This window comes from Hemisphaericaspora subhashii (assembly GCF_019202705.1).
Source record: "Hemisphaericaspora subhashii strain CBS 10753 chromosome Unknown scaffold23, whole genome shotgun sequence".
Taxonomy (NCBI): Eukaryota; Fungi; Ascomycota; class Pichiomycetes; order Serinales; family Debaryomycetaceae; genus Hemisphaericaspora; species Hemisphaericaspora subhashii.
The window spans coordinates 2,382-27,062 of record NW_026057346.1 but is presented as its reverse complement, the minus strand read 5'-3'; the positions used below and the strand labels follow the sequence as shown (position 1 = coordinate 27,062).

Here is a 24,681-nt window from a genome sequence, read left to right as displayed (position 1 = left end):
AAACAAATCAGACACAACTTAATTATTCACTTACAACTTGTTATCTATTCATCTCATTTAAGTTCAAATAGTAAGCAATGTCTTCAATCGAACCAGATACTCCTTTGGCTACTGATACACCAAGAGAAACCACTACTGAGCCAACTGCATCTGTTGAAGCAAGTACTCCAGCTGGTGGTATTGATGAACAGCAACAGCAACAACAACCAGCAGAACAACTGGCAGAACTTAAATCAGAAATTGAAGAAGCTCCAAAAGCTGATATTGAAAAGTTACAATTAGAATTTCAAGAGAAGGCAAGAAAGTATTTGGCGGAACAAACTTCTCATATAGTGGTTCCTTCATTTGCAAAATGGTTTGATTTAAATGAAATTCATTCAATTGAAAAGAAATCATTTCCTGATTTCTTTCTTGCTGATCCAATAAATTCTTACAAGACTCCTCAAGCTTATAAATATATTCGAGATTTCATTGTTAATACCTTCAGATTAAACCCAAAGGAATATTTAACTGTAACTGCTGTTCGTAGAAACTTATCTGGAGATGTTACTAATATAATAAGAATTCATCAATTCTTGGAAAAATGGGGATTAATCAATTATCAAATAGACCCAAGAACGAAACCAAGTGTTGTAGGACCACAGTATACTGGCCATTTTCAAATTACTTTGGATACACCTCAAGGATTAGCTCCATTTATTCCACCAAATGCTCAAATTGTTAAAAAGGAAGTTGAAGAACCCACACCATCCTTACCATCTCCAGCACCAGAAATCAAATCAGAAGAACAGCAACCATTAGGTTTAAACTTAGAGATTAGACGTGATATTTACGCTACAGGTGATAGGAAATCCAATTATAAATCCAATAATCTCGTCCAGTACGCATGTAGTGTTTGTGGTACAGATGCAACTGAAGTTAGATATCATAACTTAAAAATTAAATCATATACTTATAATCCATCTTCCACCTTAAACAACGCCAGTATTTTATGTTCCCTTTGTTTTGATCAAGGCTTATTCCCCCTGAACTTTACTTCTTCTGATTTCATCCAATTACAAAAATCTCAAAAATCGGCTGAATGGTCAGAACAAGAGATCTTGTTATTATTGGAAGGTATTGAAATGTTTGCCACATATGACATACCAAATGCAAACGGAAGTATCGCTTCAAATTCTAATGCTCAATGGGATAAAATTAGCGAACATGTTGGAACAAAATCAAGAGAACAATGTATTATTAAATTTATTCAATTGCCAATTGAAGATAAATTCTTAACTAAATTAATAAAAGGTGAGGATGAGGATGGAAGTGGAAAGTCAACTTCTAAGGTTAATGAAACCTTAGTACAAGAAGTTGTTAAAAAATTGATTGAAACTAAGCAAGGTCAAGATTTACTTCAAGACAATTCTACTACAAACTTGCAAGAATCAATCTTGGAAGAATCAAATTTAATAAATCAAGTTATTGAATTAACATTAGAGAAATTCAATCTTAAGCTTGAAAAATTCGAAGCTTTACAAGGAAATATCATTAAGATTGAAGATCAATTGAATTTGGAAAGAAAACAAGTATTAATGGAAAGATGGATTCAATTTGAAAAAATTCAAAAATTAAAACAACAAAGACCAGATTTATCTGACATCTTGGATGATTTGATTCAACCTGTAAGAGTAACCGAAATCAACAAATCACTTAATCCAGTCAAGAAAATTGATACAGAAGATAAGATGGAAGTAGATGAAACTCAAGCCAACGACATAGATTCAGAGAAGTTACCAATTAGTATCAGTCAACCAAAGACTTATCAATATTGGTCCGGTTAATTTTGAAAAATAACTACATAGATAAAAATTCTATTTGTAAATTAATGTAAAATCACACTCACGTACATTTGAACTTTAAAAAATCAAAATCATAAACTCATAACATCAGATAACATTGCTACCTCTTATTCTTACCTTTCCTTGAAGTCAGGGGAGATATTTTTAAATTCTCCATTTTTTCATGCAATGTTGTTGGTTCCTTAAGACTTATTGCCTGCTCGTTCAGACTTGAAGTACGATTAGTCGGAGTTATAATCATAGGTAGCGATACCGAAGGCGTAGTATTTAAGCTTGGAAACTGTTCGTGACTGGAACTTAATGTTTGCGCTTTTTGATTCGGGATAAGATTCAACGTAATATCACTTTCATTCTTTCCCGCATAAAGCGGATGTTCCAATGTCATCGACATATCAGCTTGGTTGAAAAGCGCATTATTACTGGAAGATCTGGAAGCGCCTTTTAAATTCATTAACGAGCTCGATGAAATCACTTTTGGCATAGTATTTACAGCTAATCCACCGACAGCTGATGAGATAGCACTAGGAGCTGAAGTTATTACATTAGTTGTCTGTCTCATACTTGACGATAATCTCTTTTTGATGCTTCCGCTTCCCTTTCTTTCTATCGGATTCGGAGATGAACTTCTACCTCTGGCTGGCTTTTTTCTCAATGGGATTTCTTTTAATGATGATAGACGGCCAGTCTTTAAGACCATATCACCAGGACAATCCAATTTAGGTTCCATTTTAGCTTGACAATGCTTGTAGAAAGCGACAAATCGTTTCCGATGGACATGAGCACAGTCTTGTCTATATACTCTTATTAATCCATATTGATCAGTTGTCACAATAATATGCCCTGCTTGCAACTCTTCTTCTATTTTAGATTTATCTCCATCCTTGCTACATTCATATTTGGACATATCAAACGAAGCTTGCTCTCCTCTCTTTTGCAAATCAAAAATAATATCATCGGACAATTGCAATAATTTCTTGGTTGCTTCTGGGGCAAATATGGCAGCATTACATCTTGAATGATGAGCATGGAAACATGAATAACTGTTGTTTTCAGTCGCCACGAATTCATATGTTTGTCTTTGTCCGTCATCCAATAACTTCTTGATGAATTTGTCTGCTTTAATGAATCTTGAATATCTCTGACTCTTTTTATTTAATTGATCTTTTCCATCGATAACGAATTCTCGTAAAGATTGTTTCAATCTGTTATTGATAATACTACTGTTGTTCTCCCATACATAACAATAATGATCTTCTGAACCAGAAACGATATACCTATTGTCATCGGAGTGACCTGCGACTATTGATGAAGAATTATTAGTTAATCCTTTAAATCTTGTTATTAATTTCTTCAGTGTAGTTGTTGACAATCTAATTTTAGAATCATTGGTTGTTATTAATACTGCCCATTTATCTAATTCTGATGTTGCAACATTAGGATCAAACAATGGATTTTCAAAAATTTTAATCCCGGTAATTTTATTCCCATTCTTATTACCGAAATGAATAACTGATCGATTCATAATCTCAAATCTCTGTATCACATATAAACCCTTTGTCTCCATGATAAATACAGATCCATTAAAGCCTCCAATTACACAATGCAGTCCATTCGGTGTAAATGAAAGTGCAGTAATCAAAATATCTTCACCTAGACCCTTAATATATGAAACCGACTTTTCCAAAACTGACCAAAGCCGTACATGATTATCCAAGGACCCACTCATAAAGAATCTATCATCTAAAGGATGGAATTTTACTGCAGTGACAAAATCTTCATGATGGAAGGTTTGTAAGCATTTTTCTCGATCTACATGCCATAATTTGACTGTTTTATCCATACTTCCTGAAATTAAGAAATTATTCTTGCTCCATGCTAATGTTAATACACTCTGGGTATGACCTCTGAAAATTCTTGTTGGTTGCCTATGAAATACTGGTGCTGAGTCGAATATAGGATCACGCTTGTTACTTCTTTTCGGAGTTCCATTTTCTCGTTCTCGATTATTGTATTCCAATCTTCCCAATGGGGAAGATATAACTTTCCATATCCTAATAATGGAATCTCTACCTGCTGCAGCAAGATATTTCCCGTCTTTACTAAATTCCATAGTCAAGATTTCATTACTTCTATTACCTAGAAGCTCTTCATTTCGTATGCTTGCTTCATAGTTTAAGATATTCTCCTCTTCTTCACTATCAGTCGATGTACTTCCATTAGGTTGTCTTTCTTCCTCTGGATTATTTACGTTCAATTCCTGGGCAAGAAACAAGTTGTTTAGCACCTTGGGACTTTTTTTGTGTTTTCGGGATACTTTTACATATTTTGGAGTTATGAATGATTCATAAGTCAATCCATTCCAGGGAGGCTCTTCATCATTTTCTAAATTCAATTTAGTTAACTCGGTATCTATTGGCGGGAATTGAACTTTTTCAGTTAGGGAATAATATCTATCTTTATTTAATAAAGCATCCAAAGATTCCACCAGGGATAAGAATGATTCATTTAATGTGTAATCGCCTTCTTCCTCTTCTTCTTCTTCCTCGTCACCATTATATAGACTTTCATCCCCGTAATCAACAATACTTGTACGTTTACTACCATCAGGTGATCTACGAAGACCTCCTCTCAGTACAGAAGAACGTCTACCGCCGTTACTATTTCTTGGTGTTGGAATGTGAGATGTTGACAATTCCTGTTTCTGCTGTTTGCTGTTGTCATTAGAATCGCTTTTCTTCTTTATTAGTTTGCTAAAGAAATTACGTTTGGGAGTTGTTGTTGCTTGAGATCCATTTGATGGAGGTGGTGTTGCAATTTGAGTGGTTGCCATCTCTCAAGTTGTACTCCTCCTGTTTGTCCTGTTAAAACAATTAATTGTAGAATAAATAAATAAATAGTTGACTCCTTCAAGTCAATGAGTCTCTTAGTATCTTCCTTTTGAACTCTGCTTTGCTGCTTTATAAGTTGTTCTAATGAAATTGAAATTTAAATCCAAATCTTGCAAAGCCCATTTAATAGTCACATTTTTTTTTCTACACTTAGCCTGAGAAAGCGTTTATTACCGGAAGACAAGGAAGAAATTACTGCTGGGCCATTGGCAACTCAACCAAATTGTCAATACAAAAGTTAAACTTTTCCAAGAGATAATTAACATTAATGCTATACGGTATATATATATACTGTTCCTATTACTAAAATACACAAGAAAACTCAACTAAGTTGGCTTCTTCTTCTTTGACCATTCCAAACGTAAAATCAAATTATGATAACCCTTACCATCAAGCATTTCTAATGCTTTTTGAGCAAGCAGTTCAGTTGCAAAAGTAACATATGCAAGTCCTCTAGATTCACCAGTTTCTCTATTTCTAACAACATTTACTCTTTCTAATGGACCAAATCTAGCCAATAATTCATTTCTTAACATACTTTCATCAACAAATGAATTCAATTGAGAAACCTTCAAAGTACAAGAATCATCTCTTGCTTCTCTAGTTTGAATATTACCACTTGCATCTGGTCTTAAATGTCTTGGAACATATTTACCTGGAGCAGAAGCACCACCAGCACCACCTTCTGAAGATTCTGCAGGTGGAGTAGAAGTTGAAGATGCTCCAGCACCCAAAGTATCTCTGAATGGACATTTTGATGTATAATGATCACCACCACATGTTCTACATTTAATAGTTTGAACAACATTAGCAACTCTAGATGTTGCCTTTTCTTCTTCTTCAGCCTTTTCAACTTGTTTCCATGAAGTACCTAATTTTAATTCAACCTTTTCACCAAGTTGAGTAGTACTTGTATCTGGACCTGGTGCTGAGTTCTTTTCTTTCCCATATTTTTTCCAGTTCTTACGTTGAGCAATCAAAGGATGCACCTTTTCTTGAACTTTGACTTCTTTTATTTTTTGAGTGATTTTAACCTTTTTACCTTCTTGATTGGTTCTAAAAGTAATGACAGTTTTAGTTCCATCTGGATTAGATATGACTTCTGGTGGAGCAGAGAATTCTTCTGCATCCGCCCATGATTCTAACATTGTAGACATTATATATATATATATTGCTTATGTATTAAAAAGTATGGCTGATGAATATACTAAACATTTAACAAGAGAAGAACTGACTGAAAAAAATTTTTACAGCTGTTGATATTATCCAATTTACACGACCACTTACTTTACCCTATACATCTACTCAGTCAACTGAAGATATAAAGTCCTTGCCATATGATGACGATATACTTGTTCATGTTGTCCAAAGTTATCGAAAATCACTTTAACTGGTTGATTTCTATCACATAAATATTTGATAACTAATTGTGTTTGTTTAGTAGTCAATAATTCATCTTGAAGTGAATGTACCACTCTAAACTTAGTCTTCTTATCTACTAATCTAAATGGACTTTCTTTTGGTATACGAGTAGAAGAAGGCTGAGTAGAATCGATTACTGCTTCTTCTGATTGAAATGCTTCATAAACAAATGACAGATATTCTGGATATTCATTCAATAATTCAATCGTATCATAAATCCCATCTAAAAATACAAGATTGTCAATAGTGAAATTTCTCTCAATATCGTCAAATAACTCTTGCAAGTATTGGTTTGGAGACACTTGAGACAGATTCTCGAAACCTAGTCCAACTATTTCTTGGTAATGAAGTAATTGAAGCATAAGAGTAGCACCAACAGAATGTCCAAGTATCAGCGCTTTCTTTATTCCTAAAGTCTTATATAAATATCTAATAGCTTCAAGTACATCTAACAAATGAAATGGATGTTTGATTTCTGGTGATAATCTATAATTTATCCCAATTATATTTATACTTAAATTTGATAATTGGACATGTTCTTTAGCTATTTCTTCAAAATCATCAAATGTGTTATTTGGATCTCTCCATGCCCCTCCATGAATATATAGGAATGTAGTCTCATTCAGTTCTTCATAGTGGAAAATCTTAATTGTTTGTAAAGAATGAGAACCATATGATCTTTGCGTGTCTACGAATGACATAATTGACTCAATCTAAATTGAAAACAAGTAGTTAAAGAGGAAAGTCGGTATGCCCTGGGCAATTTATAAACTTAATCTAGTCTCGGTTATAAACTTGCCTCGGTTTATATACAGGAATATCAAGATCTATAAATTATGTCTATTAAAAAGTATCTATAAATTCTCCGTAAAGATGAACAATAATCCATTCGAATGCTATTCAATATCCTTGTTACTCCAGAATATAAGTCAAATCAAATGATAAAATCAATAATAATACAATCCCTTTTTTATAAGGTTCAAAAATGAAAAATGAAAAATAATAACAATAATAATACACTCGGAATCTCTATATCTGTTTGGGTTCCTTTTTAAAAAAAATCAAATTATCATCATTAAAAACAGTTTCCTTTTAAGATGAAAAACAATATAATATCAATAAAGTCTAAGAATTGAAAAAATAAAAAATACAACATGACATTCATGAAAACGCCTTTCAATTTTTGCTGGCAAAAATACTTTGAATCCACTAAATAATAATTTTTGATTTTACATAATACACATTACTCTCCATCAACAAAAATACATCTAATACAATTTAACAATTTCCTTCTTATTCCTTCTTTCTTTCTTCTTTATCCAAATAGCTGTGATTCAGTGTCAATCAAAACAAACAAACATAAATGCAACGTAAGGGGAACCTCAATTCATATTAAATTTAGAAACGAGTTGGGGATCTTTCACGAACATAAGAATCTCTGTCATCTCTTTGATAGTCACCACGGTCACCACGGTCACCACGGTCATAACCTCTGTCAAATCCACCACGGCCACCTCTGAAACCTCCACGTTCAAATCCACCACGGCCACCTCTGAAGCCACCACGACCACCTCTGAATCCACCACGGTCAAAACCTCTATCGAAACCACCACGGCCACCTCTGAATCCACCACGACCACCTCTGAATCCACCACGGTCAAAACCTCTATCGAATCCTCTGTCGAATCCACCACGACCGCCTCTGAAGCCACCACGACCACCTCTGAAACCACCTCTTGGTGGAGGTGGGACGAATGGAGAAGTATCTTCTTCAGCACCAACAATAATACCTCTGAATTCAGCTTTATCTAATAATGGAATAGCTTTATCTAATTCTTCACCACTTGAAAATTCTAAATTTCCAACAACTTCATTAGTATCATAATTTCTGAAAACCTTAACATAAGTAGGTTCTACTTCAGTTCTATCTCTAACGAAATCTTTAATATCTTGCCAAGCAGTACCATCTTCTAAATTAGTTAATTTAACACGATATTTACCTCTAGTATCTTCTCTTCTTTCTTTAGCAAATTCAACCAAAAGTCTAACACCATTGAAATCTGAATCATTTAAAGTTTCAAGAGCACGAGTTGCATCATCTTCATTTTCATAACTAACAAAGGCAAATCCTCTCATTAATTGAATATCAACAACTGGACCAGCTGAAGAAAAATGATCTTCTAATTGTTCACGACGAACTTCAAAATCTATAGGTCTAACAAATAATTGTTTAGATGGAACTGGGGCTTGATCTTCCATGATTGATTGATTGATTTTTATTTGGTTATAAGGTTAAAGAAGAAGAAGAAAGAAAGAAAGAAGGCAAAAAGAAAATTTCATCTCTTCGCAAGAAAAAGGGCAGCGCAGATAAAAAAAAAAGAAAGAGAAATTTTCGTGATTTTTAGTGTGGCGTTTTTATTTTTACTTAATTAGGATAGATTTGAACTCAAGTACACGACAATACACGAGGAACAATTATTTCTTATTAAACCCTTATAGGTTACTTAAGACTATGGAAGAGAGATAAACATTAAAACAAATTGTCAATGGTATTAAGAAAGAAAAATGTTGGTTCTATGCAACATAAAAGTATTAAACAAAATTAATTAAAAAAAAAGACACACTCACTAAACTCACTCATTCATAATCCTCTGATTAACTAACAAAAAACAACTAAGTCTCTGATGGGGGGGAGAACACATTAAATAAAACAGTTACAATGAATTAAACTGAAAGCCAGTCTAACAACGATAGATTGGGGGGTAGTAGTAGAATTTACAACAACAAAAAAAAAGCAAGCATCTTTAATTGATGAGGATGATCACAGACAGATACATACTGTCCTCATTATTCATATATTGTAGTTAGCATTCTTCCTTAAGAAAAGATCTTCTTTAAGAACTTTCTGAATCCACCCTTCTTCTTTTCTTCAGTCTTTCCTTTGCTAGCATCCTCAGTAGCCTTCTTGGTAGTTTGCTTGACAGTAGTTGTAGCAGTTTCAGCTGTAGCAGTAACTTCCTTCTTAACATTATCCTTGGCACCTTCTGCTTCTCCATTAACAGCTTCTTCAACATTCTTAACTATATCTTCCTTTTGACCCTCAGTTGCTTCTTTAGCGCCAGTTCCAGAAACAGCAGCAGCAACAGCTTCAATATCCTTCTTGGACCCTTGAGCAACGAGAATTTCTTCTTCTTCTTCACCTGCAGCAGCTTTAGGTTCCTTAACTACTGGAGAAGCATCCACTTCGGTAGCTTCACCAGCAGATGCTTTTGGATCTAAAGTCTTTGGTTCTTCAGATACATCGGTCTTGGTAACTTCTTGTTTAACTTCCTTGACTTCTTCAACTATTGGTTCTGATTGTGCTTCTGGTACAACTTCTTTAGCTGCTTCAACGGTGGGAGCGACTGGTTCTGGTTGAACAGCAGCTGGAGCAGTTACGGATTCTTTCACTGCTGCTGCGCCGGCAAGGGCAGCGGCGGCAGCGGCAGCAGCAGCTCCTGTTTCTTCAACTTCCTTATGTTGTGGCTCTTCGGTTTTTGGAGCGGTAGTAGCTGCAGTAGCTGCTGCTACGGCTTCTTTATCTTCTTTAGCTTGTGGTTCTTCGGCTTCTGGAGCGGTAGTAGCTGCAGTTGCTGCTGCTACAGCTTCTCCGTCATCTTCATCGGATGAAGTACCAGAAGAAGTTCCTTCAGAAGTTCCTTCAGAAGTACCTGAGGAAGTCCCTTCAGCGGCTGCACCTCCAGTGGCTACGGTAGCAGCAGTTTGAGCAGCGACAGCCTTCTTCTTCTTTGCCTTATATTGAGTTCTCTTGACTTTCTTCTTATATTTCTTTCTTTCTTCTGGGGTCATATTAGAAGTATCAACTTCACTAGCAGAAGCAGAAAGACTTGGTTGGGCGGCGGCTTCTTCTGGTTCATTTAAAGTCTTTGGATCAACATTTCTAACTTCAGTGAATGCAGCTAAAGCTTGTGGGTCAGTTGGGATTTGAATTCCTGGTTCTCCAGCAATAGTTGGTTGTTTTAAATCTTCCTTTGGCATGACGGTTGTTTCTAATTCATCACTAATTGACAATCCCGATTCTGGGATGATTTTAGATGGAAGGGTTTGTAATTGTTTAATATCTTCAGTTTCCAAGACATTATTATCAATTCCTGCATCATCTTGACCGATTTTTTCTTCTCCATTAACTTTCCATTCTCCATCAACAACATATTTATACAAGATTCTTTCATGACTTGGTGGCAATGGAACTTCAAGGGAATGAGATCCATCAACTTGTTTGACTAATGGTAAAGATTTAGACCAATTGTCAAAAGTACCTGTAACAATTACTTCTTGAGGACCGGCTGGCCTATATCAAAATCTATAGTTAGTATTTACTTATATTGAATTCCTATTAAAATGGTTGTCAAATCGAAGCTTTTCATTGAAATTTTTTCGTTGCTTTGGAGTTCTTAGCTATTGTTTATTCGTCAAACTTTTCCAAGGCGGAGGGGTGAAGCGGAGTGGTGAAACAGTAAAAGTTTATCTTGGATAAAATAGTCACATGACCCATACTATTTGACAACATCTCATATATAATATCAAGTCAATTGGGCGGTTATAACTGCTATTAATACTCGAGCCTCTTTTTATATTAAAGGTTGAATTGTTTAGGAATTGATGTGGTGTGTTTCATTTGTATAACCAAATATTTTGCATTTTAATTCCCCCATCCCTATAAAACCTTCAATTTAATGACAACCTGTAATAAATTTCAATTGATAAATATTCAATTGAATTGTTAGGTGTAGTGTACATACCATTTGAATGTGTAATTAGCTGACATTGTATTTGATATTCTTTTCTTTTCTAAATAACTAATCTTGTCTATTTATATAAAGAAGAAGAGAAAGAGTAGAAAGTGAAAGTGTAAAAAAAAAAAATTGTTTTTAACGAAAATTCCAATACAAATAAAAATCTTTTTTTTGTTTTGCCCTTGCTATTTTTTCTTTAATAAATTTTGCCAGTAATTAAATAATTATAAAGAGAATGTTATTGTTCTTTTGTATTTAGACGAAACAATAAATAAAATTACAATAAATAAAAATAAATGACTTTTTTTTTAAAAATTTTTTATTGTTGCAATTCATAGCCTTCCCGATTAGGAAATAGGCACACAATCTATCTCCTAGCCCCCTTCTTCCAGTGCCACTCTCTCTTCTATGTCTATGTCTATCTCTATGTCTATCTATCTATCTATAAAACTACAGCCGCAATTTCTCAATTAAACAGCAATTAAAATTATTGATTAGGCTTTAAAAATTTTAGTTATGGAACATTCTATACATACATACATAGATGTAACATTAATTACATAACAAAATCCTTTATTAAAAACTATAAATAAATTATACACATTAATTGTGTTTTAATAACCACTCAATTAACCTATAAATAGAAACTTATAAATAGAAGAACCTTTAAAAACAAATATAAACCATTTTTTTAATATATAATCCTGTGTCTTTCTCTCTCTCTCGGTTAAAATTCTCTCTTCGCTACCCTCTCACGATCTATCACTTTGATTTATATCAATCTCTTCATCTTCATCAACTTGATTATTATAATTCGCACTCAATTGACTCTCATCTTCAACCCTAACCTCAGGATTATAATCACATCCAAAATAACTTAATAATATCGGTAAAATACATAATGCATGAATTGCTGCAATTATAATTAATGAAAACCACATTCTAAAATAATAAACTTCAAATATTTTTGATCTTGTAAATGCTAAAACTGAAATACCAATAAATTTAGTTAATGTAATCCCACCAATAATTGATCCACCAACTGTACTTAATGCACTATATGCTCTTAAATTACGATGACGAGCAGGTAATTCATCTAAACTTGATATTGCCAAAAAACTAGAATATAATGATTCTTCATTCGCATTCTCAAATAATGATACTGGACTATTCACATATGCTCTAGTTAAATGAATAGTAAATTCAACTGCAAGTCCAGCACATATAATCAAATTAACTAATGAAACTGCATTCAATGAAATATCCCAAATGGCAAGCACACCTCCAATATTAATCAATATTGAAATAACCGTAATTGTCATCACTGTTGCCGATTTGATTGATCCTAATAATAAACTACTAACCAACCAAATAATAATCATAGCAGCTCCTAATAATTCAAATGTTAAATTCACAATAGTATGATATTGTACAAAGAATATATAAAAGGGTGACCAAACAAATATATCCAAATCATTAATAAACCCTTTAATTTCATCAACAACCCTAACAGCACCCTTATATGCATTAATAAAATCTTGTTGTGATTTTAATGGAGTATGTGAAGTTCGGAAATAACTGGCATGAATATTCTTACTAGTTCTTGAAATAGTATTTCCATATGGTGCCTTGCCTCCTAATGGACATGGATCACTTGGTTCTTGAATCCATTGATTGAAATAAAACATAAATTCCGGTCCTTCGGGGAATCCATTCATACTTGAATCATACGGTGGATCATGATTAAGATAACAAGTTTGACATTGACGTTCAGGTGCATATGGAGAACAAAATTCAGGTACATTATCAGGTTGTTCAAATACAGTCCCCTTTTTAAATCTACAACATTGATCTAAATCTGGATTTAACCATGTCAAAAAATCATCCAACCAATTCGAAGTAGGTTCAGCAATCATTGATTTCTTTGATCTCTTAAATTCTTGTTCTAATATATTTGCCAATGAATATTTATCACATCCAGAAAATCTTCCACATATCTTTTGTTGATTCTCTCTTGTGGTTAAATCTAAATCTTTAACTACAAAAAATGTAGGTGGACCAGCATTGAAATAATCATATACTGAATTAAAATAATTAATCAAATATGAATCCTTAGGAATGGCAATTCGTTGATCTAATCCAAGTTTAATCTGAGGGAATAAACTTAATGAAATACCCAACCATATCACAAACAAGGTAATTATCTTTGGTTTCATCGTTTTCTTTAAAATCACAGGTGCATAATATTGACTCACCCAATGGGAAAAATTATATTCTAAATGTTTAATCCCTTGTTCATCCATATCAGAATCTTCTTGAAGTATATGATCAGCATTCAATTGTACAGGAGCAATAGTTATCCATGGCATACAATCCACTCTATTATCTTCCAATCTTCTTTGATCCAATGCCAATAATCCAACAAAACATGTCATTTGAAGCATGAAATTAATCGCAACCGCTCCAGCACTGTAATATGCGAAATTCTTAACCGCGGGCATATCCACAAAGGTAGCTAATAAAAACATTGAAACTTGTAATATGGCACTAAGGAAACATGAAGGTCCAATACATCCCAACGCTTGTGAGATTCGATCTTCCAACGGTAAATCAGGGAAATGTTCAGTTGTTAAATGTAATTCATGAACAATTAAAAATATATTATCTACCCCAATTGCCAAAACCAAAAATGGAATCACTTCGGCAATAATTAAGGTTGATTTTAATCCAATTAATGAAAAAAATCCAACTGATGCACTTACTGATAACAAGATGATTAAAATCCCACATAATCCTAACATGAATCTTGTTTTAACAAGTGAATGCCAACTCCTGTGAGGTAATTTCCCACCAAGTGCTAATGAAGAATAAAGAAACATTAATAAATATGATATAATAATGATTCGAATATCAGTATTGGTAGATTTGTTAAGTTCTTCAGTTAAGGATATTTCTGTACTAAATGCAATATTCAATTCTGGATGTTCATCTTGTAAAACCTGAGCCCATTTTTGAAACAGATGTTCAAATTCAATACTCTTATTGGAGAATGTTTCATCACCAGAATTACTATTTACTAAAACTGTAACTGTGAATGCTTTAACTTTTGAAATATCATCATTATCAAACAATATATGTGGTTTCAAAGGTTGTTGGAATGAAGGTAAACAATTCACCGGTGAATCCATACAATTTTGTAATTTCGCCTTCCAAGTATCTTCTGTAATAGAATTGATATCTCCATTAAAATATTGTGTAAAGGATTCAATTGCACAGGTTTCTTCTAATGGTTTGAAACAAATATCAGATAGTAAAACATTGGGGTTTAATTGTTCCAATTCTGATTCCTTCTCAAACCACCATTTAACAATTTCCCAATTCAAAATTGGTCCATCATCTTTTGAACTAACAATAACTTGTTCAATTCTATACCATTCACCAAAATTAGATTCGAAATATTGTTGATTCTTAAATGCTGGTTCATGGGGACTAACCCAAAGATTCACGGGGTTAGTCTCTAAGTCCAATCTAAACAAACCTGATGACAACATTAATGACAACAAAATACTAGTTCCAATGGTAACTCCAGGATATTTCACACAGAAATATCCAATATTTTGGAAAATTTCTTGAATCTTGTATTTCAATCTATTCAGGAATGCCGTAACACTAGGTTTTCGAACAGTTACATAAGTCATTGGACTAATCATATTATCAATTTCATCCTCTTCTTCGAGTCCACCATATGAAAGATGTCTAACAGGTTTTGATCTGACTAAATACACATGATATCCACCTAATACAACAATCATACATAACCAGATTATAGCAATTGCAAATGAGAAACAAGGTAATAAACCAACCATACATTTCTTATCTAATCTGCTGGCATGAGGTAATTTTGGACAAGAACTAGTACAATCCGTACAAGCACATTTATATTCCTTATCATCACAATTCCGTAAATGATCATTTCTTAATATGATTCCAGAATCTAATTCTTCCTTGGTTGTTTCATAAACAAAATTAATCTGATATGGTGAGCCACCTAATAATGGTTTTTCATCACCTAAAAATTTAAGAAATTGTTTATAATCTTTTGCCCCTCCACCAATTAAATCCATAGCAAACCCATTAGTAGCTGAAAATTTGACATTTTTACAAGAATCGAAAAACTTCTGAGCCATTTCTGGATTAACATATTGATCAATCTCAGTCACGATTTCCTTTCCCGTATCTCTGGCAATTTGAGTCTTGGTAACATTTATAAATGTAGATTCATTAGGTGAACAAGTGAATTTACAAAAGAAATCATAAAAGTTCTTTCGACAAGCTGGACATGTTGATATAATAGGATCTACTCTTTTTAAATTAGATTCCAATGCATCAATTTGTTCTGGGGAACAACATACCAATTCAAATTCTTCTCCACAAATTGCCTTTAATTTAGTTTGGGATTCCTTGGTTGGTTTCGTAGCCTCTACAAAGTTGGAACAAGGAAGTTGACTACCAAATACGGATTTCTTTCCACAATTGCCATATGTGTTACAGTAGCCAGGTTTATGTTGTGGAGAAATTGCTAGTACCCACAGAATATCAAAAAGGAATATTAGTAGACCAATTAGTCTCATCTTTATGTTTGGGGGGGGATTATAGTATTTCTCAATTGATTAGTTTGATGTCAATAGTTAAAGTGATTATCTTCTTGTATATCAATTGAATTGAATGATATTCTCGTTGTATATAATTCTCTTATAAATGAAGTAATCGTGTCTTCTCTAAAGGGGGTTGTAAAAAGGCAATTCTATTTAATCACCCGTTTTTTCTGGTTAATTTAATGTATACGGCATTGGTAGCGCATTTTTCTTTATACTTTTTCACTGACCTTCTATTACAAACTTTAAAATGTTGACAGTTGGGTGGACAAACTTGTATGCGAAATATTCTGACTCTTTTCTATCTAATCCTGTGGTTATCAAAATAACTATCACGTTCACTAAGCATGTCATGATTTTATGAGTGCTATGAATCCTTCGGGGAGAGTTGTTTATCTCTACTATAGATTTTGCAGCACAGTGATACCCGTCAAAGAAATTTCTTTTCCTAATGTCTATCTAGGTTTCTACATACTCCCAGTACATTGTTGATATCTCCCTTTCTCTTAATCTCCTTCTATATTTCTATCACGTTCTCTTTATCTTTCTCTCTCTTGTCATCTTTCTTTTAAGTGTTTTGCAACACGGGTCGCGCTAATTTTCCCAAGAATACGCGCAATTATCTATTTACTGGTGCTAAAAAAATCTTCAGATAATTTTCATTTCTCCTTTTCTTCAAGGATTGGTGATTGGACTTTCACTTCCATAGTTTCCTATTATCTTAGCGAGTTTAAATCATGTTAATTGGTATCTCAGGAACATTAAGTTCCGGTAAGACAGAAGTAGCACGGTATTTAACATTCCAAGGATTTAAGTTAATCTCATTTGAACCTCCAACTCCTCCTACAAATATTGCTGCCGATTCTTCTGATGAATCAACTCCAGCTCCTCCTTTAGGACAACAACTTCAATTAAAATGTAATATAAAAGAAGATCTTACCAAAGTTTCACCCTATTATTCCAAAATGGAAATTCATAAGAAATTTACCGATTTAGATTCATTATTAGATTTTGTTACTGTTAATTGGAAACAGAATTTTGTTATATCTCATATTAATGATATGACAATGTTAAAAGCTTTACAGAAAAGACCATTCTTTTTACATATTTCCATAGATGCTCCTTTGACATTAAGATTTGAAAGATATTCATTAAAACCAGCTAGGGTTTGGTTACAATTAAGTGACTTCATAAAAAAGAATGATGATTTATTATTCAATATTGAAAATCCATTAATTGAAATAAATAATCAAGCACAAGTTAAAATCATTAATACTTCTAGTTCAATTAAAGATTTGTATATCAAATTACTGGAGTTAAACTTATTAGATTCTTCAAGATTAAGACCTACTTGGGATTCTTATTTTATGAGATTAGCTGATTTAGCAGCATTAAGATCCAATTGCATGAAAAGAAGAGTTGGTTGCGTCATTGTAAGAGATTGCCGTGTTGTTGCTACTGGATATAATGGAACCCCTCGACATTTGACTAATTGTAATGAAGGTGGTTGTTCACGTTGTAACAAAGGTCATGGAAGTGGTGCATCATTATCAACATGTCTTTGTTTACATGCAGAAGAGAATGCATTATTGGAAGCTGGTAGAGATAGAATTAGAGGTGATAGTATATTATATTGTAATACTTGTCCCTGTTTAACTTGTTCCATTAAGATTGTTCAATGTGGGATTAAAGAAGTTGTTTATGCACAAAGTTATTCAATGGATACTCAAAGTCATAAAGTTATGAGTGATGCAAATATAATATTACGTCAATACCAACCTCCAATGGATGGGATATTTATTTAAATATTTATAGAATTATAGAATTCAGTTTAAATTTCTTTGTATTCATAAGGTCCTGGTTTTTCTTCAGCATCCAATTTAATTTCTTCTAATACTTTACCATCAACTTTAAGATATGCTTCAATCTTATCACCAGCAACAATTGGACCAACACCCTTTGGAGTACCAGTCAAGATCAAATCACCCTTTTGTAAGGTCATAATAGAAGACATATGACTCAAAATTTTATGAATTGGGAAGATCATTAAATTAGTCATATCTTGTTGTTTAACTTCTCCATTAATCTTTAATACTAATTCAACATTATAAGGATCTGGGATCTTTTCTTTTGGAATGAAATTAGACATTGGTAAGAAAGTATCAAACCCTTTACCAATTGACCAAGGTAATCCCTTTTTCTTAGCTTCATCTTGAACATTACGAGCAGTCATATCAATACTTAATGCATATCCTTCAATACATTCTAAAGCTTCTTCAGGTCCAAAAGATTCTGGCAAATTCTTTAAGTCTCGGTTTAAAGTAAATGCCAATTCAACTTCATGATGAACAACAACTCCCTTTGGAACTAAGAATGGTCCTTCATTTGGTTTTAAAATGGATGAAGATGGTTTTAAAAAGAAAAATGGTTGTTGAGGTGCAATGTTATTCAATTCTTTAATATGGGCAGCATAATTACGACCAATACATAAGATCTTTCTAGCAGTATCAAGGTATTTCAATGACATCGTGTGATTCTTTCTTTCGTCCATTCGAGTGACTTAATGTAAGAGAAGAAGAAGAAGAAGGAAGAAGGATCTGAAAGCAGAAGAAGTCAAAAATTTTCAATAAATTTATAAATCCCGAGAACTTCGGAAAAAAACAATTCCGGTCGGAAATCTTCCCCCACACACAAATAGATCGAACCCTGTTCATTGATATTTCCATCTGGTTCGTATTGTTAAGCTTTTCTGTTAAACAATACAAAGATGTTGTGGCAAATGGGTAACCAATTAGAGACGTTTCCGTGATCTCCACAAATCAATCTAGATTGCATAATCTCGGAAATCTGCCCTTTTTGAAACGTTTTAGTTTTACAGAGATCCGCAAGGGAAGATTTCGGAGTTGACTTTATCAATTCTTTTAAAAGAAGGGTGGCATTTTTCCGTTTCATAAGTTCCAACGAATAAAATCAAAAGGGCCAGGCCCAAGACTCCAACAAGGACTTATGGAGCTCTTTCGTGGCTATGTAACAAAAGAAAATATAACAGTATTTTCTTGTTGAGAAATACGCCTTTCTGAACCCCATACGGCGTTTTAAGTACCTCCTGTAATGGAAATAATGTGACCTTACAAAATTCTTTTAGCTTCAATAGTTTACTTCCATATAATGTCCTTTACCTAGTGATCTCGCAAGCATCTTCGTAAACTAGTTATTAATCTGGTCTCTATTATGTCCCCCCATCTATCTCGTCCTTCTCTTAATTGTTCAACTGGGTTTTGATTTCTCGAGCGAAAATTGAAATTTTATTTTTCGTACAACCGATGAGCCGTTGCGTTATGTCAGCGTAAACAGAGATCATCCAGTCACCCAATAAATGCTATTATCAAGTCTAACGCGACATAGTCGTACACGTAACCTACTAAGATCAACTTATACTTTCCATTTCATTCGTAACCAATCCCTTGCATCTCATCATACGCCCATTCCGTATTATCCAAAACAAAAATCATACAAAGAACGAGATGAACAAATCAATCCCATTAATCCAGAAGAATATTCTCAAGCAGAACCGAATCCCGATGATCAAATCATAATAGCAATGAGCTCAGGTGTAGATTCATCTGTATGTGCAGCTCTATATGCTAAGAAATACAAAAACGTCAAAGGGATCTACATGGCTAATTGGTCACAGACTGCATCATGTACAGAACGTGATTGGAAGGATGTTCAAAAATTATGTGAACAATTAAATATCCCATGTGAACGAGTTAATTTCGAGAAAGAATATTGGTTAGAAGTTTTCGAACCGATGATACAAAAATACTCTGAAGGTTTAACTCCAAATCCTGATACCAGTTGTAATAAATATGTTAAATTTGGTAAATTATTTCAATATTTAAATGATAAATATAAAACTCAAAAATGGTGGTTAGTCACTGGTCATTATGCTAGAATAATGAAACATACCCCAACTGGGGAATATCATCTCCTAAGAGGACTTTCCCGTAACAAAGATCAATCATATTACTTATCAACCATCCCTCCTTCCACTATGTCCCAGGTCCTCCTTCCCATTGGCCACCACATCAAACCCGATGTCCGAGAATTAGCAAAAGAGTTCAACCTCCATGTAGCCCAAAAACCCGACTCTCAAGGATTATGTTTCGTAAGTCCCGACCAAAACAATTTCACCGATTTCTTACGTGACTATATCCCAGCCAATCCTGGAAATATCGTTACTGAAGATGGCAAAATATGGGGCAAACATGATGGACTCTGGACTGCTACTATTGGACAAAGAGCAAGAATAAGTATGCCTCAAGCAGATCCTAAATATTCTGGTACTTGGTTTGTCAGTGATAAAGATCCAATTAAGAACGAATTAGTAATTGTTCGGGGATCAAATAATCCGAAATTATTTAAATCAGGAGTGGTTTTGAATTCTTTGGATTGGGTATATCCCGTTGAAAAAGTCTTGGATATCCCAAATAATGAAATTCAATTCCAGATGAGTTCGTTGTCAAATCCATTTGACATTGAAACATTTAGTGTTTCTACTGAGACGAATCAAGTTAGTATTAGATTGAAGAAACCAGGCAGGGCACTTGCTCCTGGTCAAGTGGGATGTTTATATAGAGGAAATCAAGTATTGGGCTCAGGTACAATATCATCAGTTGAATAATTTTAACTTTTTAGAGTGTGTATATAGTACTGTAACATCAATTACTACGTGTAAATAATATTTGGGATAAGGTTTTAGACTCTATGTAAAAGTCATTCTTGGCAATTTCTAACCATATAGATCTCTCTTGAAAAAGCTTACATTGTCAGGGTTCAAGCGATATATAATTATACAGTCATCATTATTATTACTAACGACTAAATTTAAGTTTATACATTAAACATATCCAAAAATAAAAAAAACTAAAATAAAAAGAATTGAATCAAAAAGTTAACAAAAAACTAATTAAACACATAATAAGCAACTAGAAAAATTGATACAAAATTTAAAACACACAACACAACAATCCAAAAAAACCAAATCAATATACAAAATTTAACAACATAATAATAATAATAGTAATAACATCTCTAGATTAAAAAGCAGCAATGGTAGGATATAATTTATTACCTTCATTAAGCTTCATTTCTTCATTCTTATCTCCTCTCATTCTTTGTTGTTCTTGTTCTTTGATTTGCAATCTCAAATAAGCAAGAACAGTTCTAACCATTTCTCTATGTCTAACAACATCCTTCAAATTGAACCCATTAACAACAACATCTTCATCATCCTCATCTTCTTCCTCTTCTTCATCGTCTTCATCACCGATGGACAATCTGTCAAATAATTCGTCAAGCTCATCGTCATCCTCCTCAGAAGAAGAAGTATAGGTCTCAATATCATCCTCGTCATCCTCTTCGAGATCAGGACACAATGGTTGACCGGACTTTTGATAATTCGAAACACCACTGAATTCCAAAGCAGTAGGATGTTGTTGAACACCAGCTTGTGCACCATTGTAGGGTATACCAGTATATCCCATAGGTCTATTGATTTGGGGATAAGAAGGTAAGAAACCATTATGATTATTAACAAGAGCATCCTTATTGGCAGCAGCTGCAGCGGCAGTAAGTGAACCATTACTGGCAATGGTAGGCAAGGTTGGATACAATGGTTGTTGTTGTTGTGGAGGTTGTGGTTGTTGTTGTTGTTGTTGAGGTTGTTGGGCTTGTTGTTGTTGTTGGTATTGAGTAGATATGTTTTGATATTGCATATCGATGGAGTTAGATAATTGATTGAAGAATTTTTCAGCTTCATAGATGTTTCCATTAGGAACAGCAGGATTACCAGCTGGAGCAGCAACACCATTAGCATATCCGGTACTTACACCACCATAAGAAGCATGATGTTGAGCATTCAATTGTTGTTGTTGCTGTTGAGATTGGTGAGTGAAATGATCATCTACATGATTCAATTTATTGAACATTTCAAGGTTATATTGAACATCTGGCTTTATTCTCTTAGTTGGATATTCACCATTAACAACTTGTTGTTGATATTGTTGTTGTTGCTGCTGTTGCTGTTGTTGATGTTGGAATTGTTGTTGTTGAGTCATATTCTGGAAGTTGAAATCACTTAAAAGACTATTAACCACATACATATTATGTTGAGAATTATTTTCATATCTTCTCTTTCTTGAACCATCATCAAACGCCATTGCAGTGTCAACTTGAGCACCACCATAGTAATTAAAGTTTGGTTGTTGAGCCAATTCACCTCCCATCTTCTTATTCGCCAATTTAGCTCTTTGTTTAGCTTCCTTTTGTTGTTGTTTCAATAATTGTCTTTGAGCCTTCTTTAATTTCTTTGGATGGTCATCAGCATGAATCTTTGAATGTTTCTTTAAATCCTGAGGTCTCTTGAATGACTTTGGACATAAATCACAATGGAAAGGTTTCAAAGGAACATGAACTCTTAAATGAGAAGTAATATGATCTCTCTTTACAGTAGTTATACCACAATTTTCCCAATGACAAGTGAGCAGTAAATTATTTGAAGATTTTCTACCAACATGATCATCACATAAATGATCATATAATAATTCAGGAGCTTCAAATATTATCGAACAATCAGCCCAGGAACATTTGAATGGACCTCTTAAATCTTCTTCTCTAATCTTCTTATAAGTCTTCTTTGGAGGTTTGACTCCATTAAGGGTATTACCAGTTGCTGGTTGTTGTTTCTTTTTGAAATTCAAATCATTAACTGATGGAATACCGCCAACGTTTGGATAGAAAGAATTTACTGGAGGTTCATTTCCTTGTTGCTGTTGTTGTTGCTGTTGTTGCTGTTGGATCTCTTGAGTCATTTGAGTTTGAGTATAAAGATATGGTTGAGGGTAATATTGATTGTTATAAGCTTGATTAAGATTTGGATGTAATTGAGTTGGCTGTTGTGGTTGTAAATTTGGTTGACCAAATGTACCAGTTGGCAACGTAGATGGTTGCGGCATCAAGTTGGTTTGTTGTTGAGGTAAAGTTGGTTGTTGTTGTTGTTGTTGGACAACTGGGGGTTGGATTGCTTGATGTATTGGTTGTGGTTGTTTTGGTAAGCGTTGGAGATTGTTTGGTTGGATCTTAGCTGGTACCACTGGTGGTTGTTGCTGAAGTTGTGTTGGAAGTTGTTGTTGTTGCTGGGGTGGTGGCTGTGCTGGCTGTTGTTGTGGTTGTCTCTTAGCATCAGCAACAGGTGAGTTTGCTGTTGATTGTGATGTGAATGATGAATGTGGACTGCCATGATGTGAAGATGTTGCAGAAGATGGTGATGTCACATTATCCATCTCCATATCCAATGGTTCTGATCCACCACTACCCGTACGTTTAAGGGGAGGGTTGGTAGGGTTGATGTTAATATTATTATTATTGTTATTGGTGTTTGTGGAAGTTGAGGTTGATGTACTGGTAGAAGATGGTGGATTACCAGATGACAAGTTTGGTGTGCTATTGGCACTTGTCTGATTATTGGCATTTAAATAGGTGACTGGATGTAAATTATAATTCATCTTTGTCTGTCTGTCTGTCTGTCTATTTGTCGGTGTGTCTGTTTATCTATTTTCGTTTTTGTTGTTTGTGTGTCTGTTCTTTTTTAATTTATTTAAAGTTCTGTTAGTTTAATACTTTGATTAATCAATTGAAATAAATGATGAGTTTATATATAAAAGCCACTAATAAATTGTCTGATTATTTTTCCTTTTGGTAGAAAAGACAGAAGAAAATCTTGTTTTATTTATTAAATTTATAAGTAAAAAAAAGGGAGACGTAATGTCAAACTAAAAAAAAAAGTCTGATACAAAAAAAAAAAAGAATGTGGATAAATTTAAATATTTAATTAAAAATTAAAAAAAACCACGAACCGGAAGAAAAAAAAAAATGATTAAACAAAAAAATGTGCCAAGAAAAAAGGTCTGATCAAACATTAAATTTCTTTTGCTCAACTTCATGCAGGTAAGAATTTTAGTAAAAAAAGTGTGTCTTCCTTTCTAAATGGTAAATAATATTTGAACTTCTTTCATAGTGTAGTTTTTTTTCTTAGCGCCAAGAAGAAACTGTCTACTAAAACTTAAAAAGTGTCTGACTTCGTATTGCATCCAATAATAATCCGATTCTTTAATTTTAACTTATTTATTTTCTTATTACTCCTATTGTTATTTATAAAAAAAAACAACTTTACCAAGTCAATTATTTTGTCTGACTTGTTACTCAATGCTTCCTTTCTATGTTCGGATATGGTTGCAAAATTTCGGTTAGTCATTGTATTCCATTGTTCAATTTCAAAAAGAAAAAAAAACGTGTGCGCAAACCAAAAAAAAAAATGACTGACGTAATCTTATTGTAAACTGGCGAGACAATTGTCAACGGACAATAACGAGTGAATCCAAAAAAAAATAATTATAAAAAAACCATAAAAAAATAATGGTTATGTGCAGTTCTAAACTAATTCCCTCTGTAAATTTATAAATAAAAAAAACCACTCGTTAACTCCTGTTCTTTTTTGTACCCACTTCATCTTCTTTCAATTACATAAGAGAAAAACACCAACACGTGAGTTAATCTAATAATGTAGAACAAAAAATGGACGAGGAGGCTTATCTATTTTCAACGGCATCATTCTCAATCAAGGCTGTATGTGATGATACGGATATATGTTTTTCCAAAAGAGGAGAATACATCCACATCCATAATCATGGTGATTGGTAATCAATTTAAATTCCGCAATTCGTATCTTCAAATTCTTACAGCGTATCATTCAGATTTACAGGTCATTCTCTATTAGTGGGCCACTACATGGACTTGCGTAGCGATGCGTCAGCTTGCGTGGGTTCCACGTGAATTATTTTATTAGAATATGTTTCTTGTACTTATCATTTCACCCCTCAACTAAAAAAAATGTTTTCCGCCCTGACTGATAACCCCCCTCTCCCTCCTGCCTGCTTCCCTCGCGTAATTCTAAGCGAAATCGTTTTTATAGTTTTCTAACCCCCCCCTCCCGTTAACAAATAAAGTAAGAAGTGAC

General features: G+C 33.6%; 11 protein-coding genes across 11 annotated transcripts; 3 read left to right on the top strand and 8 right to left on the bottom strand. All coding sequences in view use genetic code 12, as the record gives it.

Annotated features, from left to right (window-relative positions):
• Positions 1-77: 77 nt before the first annotated feature.
• On the top strand, positions 78-1,826 carry J8A68_004284 (uncharacterized protein; the record flags this gene model as incomplete). The annotated part of the gene is made up of 1 exon (XM_049408226.1): positions 78-1,826. The coding sequence occupies one exon, from the start codon at positions 78-80 to the stop codon at positions 1,824-1,826; it is 1,749 nt and encodes a 582-aa protein (XP_049262389.1).
• Positions 1,827-1,944: 118 nt separating this feature from the next.
• Positions 1,945-4,674, bottom strand: J8A68_004283 (uncharacterized protein; the record flags this gene model as incomplete). The annotated part of the gene is made up of 1 exon (XM_049408225.1): positions 1,945-4,674. The coding sequence occupies one exon, from the start codon at positions 4,672-4,674 to the stop codon at positions 1,945-1,947; it is 2,730 nt and encodes a 909-aa protein (XP_049262388.1).
• Positions 4,675-5,058: 384 nt separating this feature from the next.
• Positions 5,059-5,880, bottom strand: TIF35 (translation initiation factor eIF3 subunit g; the record flags this gene model as incomplete). The annotated part of the gene is made up of 1 exon (XM_049408224.1): positions 5,059-5,880. One exon carries the CDS (start codon positions 5,878-5,880, stop codon positions 5,059-5,061), a length of 822 nt encoding a protein of 273 aa, XP_049262387.1.
• Positions 5,881-6,033: 153 nt separating this feature from the next.
• J8A68_004281 (arylformamidase) lies at positions 6,034-6,855 on the bottom strand (the record flags this gene model as incomplete). Its single annotated transcript, XM_049408223.1, has 1 exon — positions 6,034-6,855. One exon carries the CDS (start codon positions 6,853-6,855, stop codon positions 6,034-6,036), a length of 822 nt encoding a protein of 273 aa, XP_049262386.1.
• A 697-nt stretch (positions 6,856-7,552) lies between these two features.
• NPL3 (mRNA-binding protein) lies at positions 7,553-8,413 on the bottom strand (the record flags this gene model as incomplete). The annotated part of the gene is made up of 1 exon (XM_049408222.1): positions 7,553-8,413. The coding sequence occupies one exon, from the start codon at positions 8,411-8,413 to the stop codon at positions 7,553-7,555; it is 861 nt and encodes a 286-aa protein (XP_049262385.1).
• A 618-nt stretch (positions 8,414-9,031) lies between these two features.
• MDG1 (Mdg1p) lies at positions 9,032-10,982 on the bottom strand (the record flags this gene model as incomplete). Its single annotated transcript, XM_049408221.1, has 2 exons — positions 9,032-10,505; positions 10,957-10,982. 2 exons carry the CDS (start codon positions 10,980-10,982, stop codon positions 9,032-9,034), a joined length of 1,500 nt encoding a protein of 499 aa, XP_049262384.1.
• Positions 10,983-11,702: 720 nt separating this feature from the next.
• Positions 11,703-15,581, bottom strand: NCR1 (sphingolipid transporter; the record flags this gene model as incomplete). Its single annotated transcript, XM_049408220.1, has 1 exon — positions 11,703-15,581. The coding sequence occupies one exon, from the start codon at positions 15,579-15,581 to the stop codon at positions 11,703-11,705; it is 3,879 nt and encodes a 1,292-aa protein (XP_049262383.1).
• A 761-nt stretch (positions 15,582-16,342) lies between these two features.
• Positions 16,343-17,410, top strand: J8A68_004277 (deoxycytidine monophosphate deaminase; the record flags this gene model as incomplete). Its single annotated transcript, XM_049408219.1, has 1 exon — positions 16,343-17,410. One exon carries the CDS (start codon positions 16,343-16,345, stop codon positions 17,408-17,410), a length of 1,068 nt encoding a protein of 355 aa, XP_049262382.1.
• A 26-nt stretch (positions 17,411-17,436) lies between these two features.
• On the bottom strand, positions 17,437-18,156 carry J8A68_004276 (uncharacterized protein; the record flags this gene model as incomplete). The annotated part of the gene is made up of 1 exon (XM_049408218.1): positions 17,437-18,156. The coding sequence occupies one exon, from the start codon at positions 18,154-18,156 to the stop codon at positions 17,437-17,439; it is 720 nt and encodes a 239-aa protein (XP_049262381.1).
• An 825-nt stretch (positions 18,157-18,981) lies between these two features.
• J8A68_004275 (tRNA-5-taurinomethyluridine 2-sulfurtransferase) lies at positions 18,982-20,289 on the top strand (the record flags this gene model as incomplete). Its single annotated transcript, XM_049408217.1, has 1 exon — positions 18,982-20,289. The coding sequence occupies one exon, from the start codon at positions 18,982-18,984 to the stop codon at positions 20,287-20,289; it is 1,308 nt and encodes a 435-aa protein (XP_049262380.1).
• A 415-nt stretch (positions 20,290-20,704) lies between these two features.
• Positions 20,705-23,170, bottom strand: RIM101 (alkaline-responsive transcriptional regulator; the record flags this gene model as incomplete). Its single annotated transcript, XM_049408215.1, has 1 exon — positions 20,705-23,170. The coding sequence occupies one exon, from the start codon at positions 23,168-23,170 to the stop codon at positions 20,705-20,707; it is 2,466 nt and encodes an 821-aa protein (XP_049262379.1).
• Positions 23,171-24,681: the final 1,511 nt, after the last annotated feature.